This window comes from Heteronotia binoei, chromosome 5 (assembly GCF_032191835.1).
Source record: "Heteronotia binoei isolate CCM8104 ecotype False Entrance Well chromosome 5, APGP_CSIRO_Hbin_v1, whole genome shotgun sequence".
Classification (NCBI taxonomy): Eukaryota; Metazoa; Chordata; class Lepidosauria; order Squamata; family Gekkonidae; genus Heteronotia; species Heteronotia binoei.
The window spans coordinates 243875-248739 of NC_083227.1; the positions used below are offsets into that span (position 1 = coordinate 243875).

Here is a 4865-nt window from a genome sequence, read left to right on the forward strand (position 1 = left end):
TTGGGGGGGGAGGGAGGGAGGGGGCTGGCTGGGATTCGCCAGGGGTGGGGAAGGGAGGGGAGGGGGTCAGCCTCTTCTTCGCCCAGCAGTCCTTGTCTGGGGGGGGGGGAGGAGGCATCCGGCTGCCTTGAGGGACTGGGGCTTCCCAGCCTTGTGGCCCCCCTTCCCTCTGGAGGCAGCGTTGCAGTGCAGGGGGGGGGAGGTTTGCAGGGTGCAGGGGCTTAGACTTTTCAATTTCCCCCCAGGGAGGGGGGGGGGTCTGTGTTCTGTTTTTGAAATTCACTTTTAGAATAATCACTTTAAGATCTGCAAATATACATATCATGTGCATAAGAAAAACTAATGGTCACAAATTTGACAGTAAAAGGCAACACAGAAAAGCTTTAGGGGAGCATCCTGCCCCCCCCCCCCGCTGTTTTCGGATGACCCTGAAGCACAATCTCCTTTCACAACGTTTTCATGGCAGACTTTTGACGGGGTTGTTTGCCATTGCCTTCCCTGGTCATTACACTTTCCCCCCAGCAAGCTGGGGACTCCTTTGACCGACCTTGGAAGGATGGAAGGCTGAGTCAACCTGGAGCCGGCTTCCTGAATCCAGCTTCCGCTGGGATCGAACTCAGGTCATGAACAGAGAGCTTGGACTGCAGTACTGCAGCTAACCACTCTGCACTACGGGGCTCTTAAAGGTATAGGTATTCCCCTCAGTGCAAGTGCCAGTTGTTTCCAACTCTGGAGTGACATCGCATCACAACGTTTTAATGTCAGACCTTTTTACGGGGTGGTTTGCCATTGCCTTCCCCAGTCGTCTACCCTTTCCCCCCAGCAAGGTGGGGACTCCTTTGACCGACCTCGGCAGGAGGGAAGGCTGAGTCAACCGGGGGCCGGCTACCTGAACCAGCTTCTGCTGGGGTCGAACTCAGAGGGCTCCGACTGCAGGACTGCAGCTTGACCACTCTGTGCGGGGGGGGGGGGGGCTCAGAGGGAAAAGCACACGCAGCCTTTGATGCCCCAAGTCCTGCGTGGATTGCCCGGCGGGGCTCTGGCCCGGGTGCGAAACTCCTCCTGCAGCAGGGCCTCCTCCCTTGCGGGGGGGGGGATGGGGGTGGGGGGGCCTCCCTCCCGCGCAGGCGGCACGGGCCAAGCCCCGCCCCCGGGCCACGTGGGTCTGCCTCTCCTTACCCCCCCCCCCCCCCGGGCCAGAGGGCGGGCTGCGAGGTCGGATGGCCGTCGGGGCTGGGCGCTGCCGGGGGACGGTAGGAGGGGAGGGGAGGGGAGGGGAGGGGAGGGGAGGGGAGGGGGCGCCCCACCCGCAGCCCCCCCGACGCCCCTCCCTCCCTCGCCCGCAGGCTCCGCCCCTCTGGATGGCGCTGCTGCTGCCGCTGCTGCTGCCCGCCCCCTCGTGGCTGCGCGCCGCCCGGCCCTTCGCCCGCCTCGCCTCCTGCGCCATGGCCGCCGCCTCCACCGACCCCGCGCCCGGCCCGACGCCCCCCGCCCCCGCGCCCCTCGCCGCCGCCTTCGTCAGCTGCCCCTCCCGCCAGGTGGCCACGGAGCTCGCCAGGTGCGCCCGGGGGGCGGGGAGGGGGGGAGCCCCGACGGGGCGGGCCTGGGCGCCCCCTTGACGCCTCCTTCCCCGCAGGGCGCTGGTGGAGAAGCGGCTGGCCGCCTGCGTCAACATCGTGCCCCAGATCACCTCCATGTGAGCCCCCCTTGCAACCCTGGGGGGGAGGGAGGGGCACCCCCGCGGGCATCTAGCCCACCCCCCAATCCCGCCGCCTCCTGCTTCTCTTGCAGCTACGCCTGGAAGGGCCAGATCGAGGAGGACAGCGAGGTCCTGCTGGTGAGAGGGGGGGGCCGCCTCTGGCACAGGGGCATGCTGGGAGATGGAGTCTGCCCCACACGCCCTGGGGGGGCCTCACCCACCCTCCCTTGGGCTTGGCGGCAGGGCTCCCCTTCCCTGGGCTGCTTTGGAGGGGGGGCTCTAGGGCATTGGGCCCCTCTCCCGACCCCCCTCCCTCTCCAGACTTCCCAGCCCAGCCCTGGAAACCCTACTGGGGGGGGGGTTCAGGCAGAGGGAGAGGAGAGGCCTGCCCCCCCAACAAAGGACAGCGAGGTCCTGCTGCTGGGAGGGGAGGGGGCCGCCTCTGGCACAGGGGCATGCTGGGAGATGGAGTCTGCCCCACACGCCCTGGGGGGCCTCACCCACCTCCCTTGGGCTTGGCGGCAGGGCTCCCCTTCCCTGGGCTGCTTTGGAGGGGGGGCTCTAGGGCATTGGGCCCCTCTCCCGACTCCCCCCCTCTCCAGCCCTGGAAACCCTACTGGGGGGGGGGTTCAGGCAGAGGGAGAGGAGAGGCCTGCCCCCCAACAAAGGACAGCGAGGTCCTGCTGGTGAGAGGGGGGGCGCGCCTCTGGCACAGGGGCATGCTGGGAGATGGAGTCTGCCCCACACGCCCTGGGGGGGCCTCACCCACCCTCCCTTGGGCTTGGCGGCAGGGCTCCCCTTCCCTGGGCTGCTTGGGAGGGGGGCTCTAGGGCATTGGGCCCCTCTCCCGACCCCCCCCCCCCTCTCCAGACTTCCCAGCCCAGCCCTGGAAACCCTACTGGGGGGGGGGGTTCAGGCAGAGGGAGAAGAGAGGCCTGCCCCCCCAACAAAGGACAGCGAGGTCCTGCTGCTGGGAGGGGAGGGGCCGCCTCTGGCACAGGGGGCATGCTGGGAGATGGAGTCTGCCCCACACGCCCTGGGGGGCCTCACCCACCCTCCCTTGGGCTTGGCGGCAGGGCTCCCCTTCCCTGGGCTGCTTTGGAGGGGGGCTCTAGGGCATTGGGCCCCTCTCCCGACTCCCCCCCTCTCCAGCCCTGGAAACCCTACTGGGGGGGGGGGGTTCAGGCAGAGGGAGAGGAGAGGCCTGCCCCCCCAACAAAGGACAGCGAGGTCCTGCTGGTGAGAGGGGGGGCCGCCTCTGGCACAGGGGCATGCTGGGAGATGGAGTCTGCCCCACACGCCCTGGGGGGGCCTCACCCACCCTCCCTTGGGCTTGGCGGCAGGGCTCCCCTTCCCTGGGCTGCTTGGGAGGGGGGGCTCTAGGGCATTGGGCCCCCTCTCCCGACCCCCCCCCCCTCTCCAGACTTCCCAGCCCAGCCCTGGAAACCCTACTGGGGGGGGGGGTTCAGGCAGAGGGAGAAGAGAGGCCTGCCCCCCCAACAAAGGACAGCGAGGTCCTGCTGCTGGGAGGGGAGGGGCCGCCTCTGGCACAGGGGCATGCTGGGAGATGGAGTCTGCCCCACACGCCCGGGCGGGCCTCACCCACCCTCCCTTGGCCTTGGCGGCAGGGCTCCCCTTCCCTGGGCTGCTTTGGAGGGGGGCTCTAGGGCATTGGGCCCCTCTCCCGACTCCCCCCCTCTCCAGCCCTGGAAACCCTACTGGGGGGGGGGTTCAGGCAGAGGGAGAGGAGAGGCCTGCCCCCCCAACAAAGGACAGCGAGGTCCTGCTGGTGAGAGGGGGGGGCCGCCTCTGGCACAGGGGCATGCTGGGAGATGGAGTCTGCCCCACACGCCCTGGGGGGGCCTCACCCACCCTCCCTTGGGCTTGGCGGCAGGGCTCCCCTTCCCTGGGCTGCTTTAGAGGGGGGGGCTCTAGGGCATTGGGCCCCTCTCCCGACTTCCCCCCCTCTCCAGACCTGGAAACCCTACTGGGGGGGGGGGGTTCAGGCAGAGGGAGAGGAGAGGCTTGCCCCCCCCAAGGCTCCTTTCCCCCCCCCCCCCCCCGCACTGACCTCTGGCTTCTCTCCCCCCCCCCCAGATGATCAAAACCCGCAGCTCCCGCATCCCAGCCCTGGCGGAGTTTGTCCGGTGAGTCCCCGTCCTGGGGGGTGGAGGGGGCTGCCCCCTTCTGGGGGGCAGAGTGGCAGGTTTCACAGAGAGGAAGTCCTTCCCACCTGCTCCTTCTCTCCTTCCAGGTCGGTGCACCCCTACGAAGTGGCTGAGGTGATTGCGGTCCCCATCGAGCAAGGCAACCCGCCCTACCTGCAGTGGGTCAAGGACACCGTGCCGGAGTAGGGCCCACAAAGAGGCCTTGGCCGAGAAGCCGGGAGGGGGCCTTCCAAGGGAGACAATAAAATCCGTTTCACCCCCAAAGCAGAGAGTGTGGGTGCTGCCCTTCTGTGCCTTGCTGGTTCTCCTGCCCCCTCTCTGGGGCGAGGGGCAGTTTGGGTCCGGCCCTCCCAGAGGTCTTCAGAACTCCTTCCGGCCAGGCCCCCCCCCCCCCGACTGGGAGGGCAGAAAGCTGGCTTCCGACATGCAGTGGAGTGGGGGGGTGGCTCTTGTGCCCAGATGCCCTGCAAACCCAGAGGCCGCCTTCCCTCCTCCCCTCATGAAGCCCCCCCCCCCGACTGGGAGGGCAGAAAGCTGGCTTCCGACATGCAGTGGAGTGGGGGGGGGGGCTCTTGTGCCCAGATGCCCTGCAAACCCACAGGCCGCCTTCCCTCCTCCCCTCATGAAGCCCCCTCCCCCCGACTGGGAGGGCAGAAAGCTGGCTTCCGACATGCAGTGGAGTGGGGGGGGGCTCTTGTGCCCAGATGCCCCGCAAACCCAGAAGCCGCCTTCCCTCCTCCCCTCATGAAGCCCCCCCCTGCCACTGACTGGGAGGGCAGAAAGCTGGCTTCCGACATGCAGTGGAGTGGGGGGGGGCTCTTGTGCCCAGATGCCCTGCAAACCCAGAGGCCGCCTCCCCTCATGAAGCCCTCCCCCCCGCCACTGACTGGGAGGGCAGAAAGCTGACTTCCGACATGCAGTGGAGTGGGGGGGGGGCTCTTGTGCCCAGATGCCCTGCAAACCCACAGGCCGCCTCCCCTCCTCCCCTCATGAAGCCC

The 4865-nt window shown here is 68.2% G+C and overlaps 1 protein-coding gene across 1 annotated transcript; it reads left to right on the forward strand.

Annotated features, from left to right (window-relative positions):
- Positions 1 to 1361: 1361 nt before the first annotated feature.
- Positions 1362 to 4131, forward strand: CUTA (cutA divalent cation tolerance homolog). Its single transcript, XM_060237645.1, has 5 exons — positions 1362 to 1558; positions 1637 to 1696; positions 1792 to 1837; positions 3797 to 3846; positions 3954 to 4131. Exons 1-5 carry the CDS (start codon positions 1362 to 1364, stop codon positions 4051 to 4053), a joined length of 453 nt encoding a protein of 150 aa, XP_060093628.1. The 3' UTR covers positions 4054 to 4131.
- The last annotated feature ends 734 nt before the right edge of the window (positions 4132 to 4865 follow it).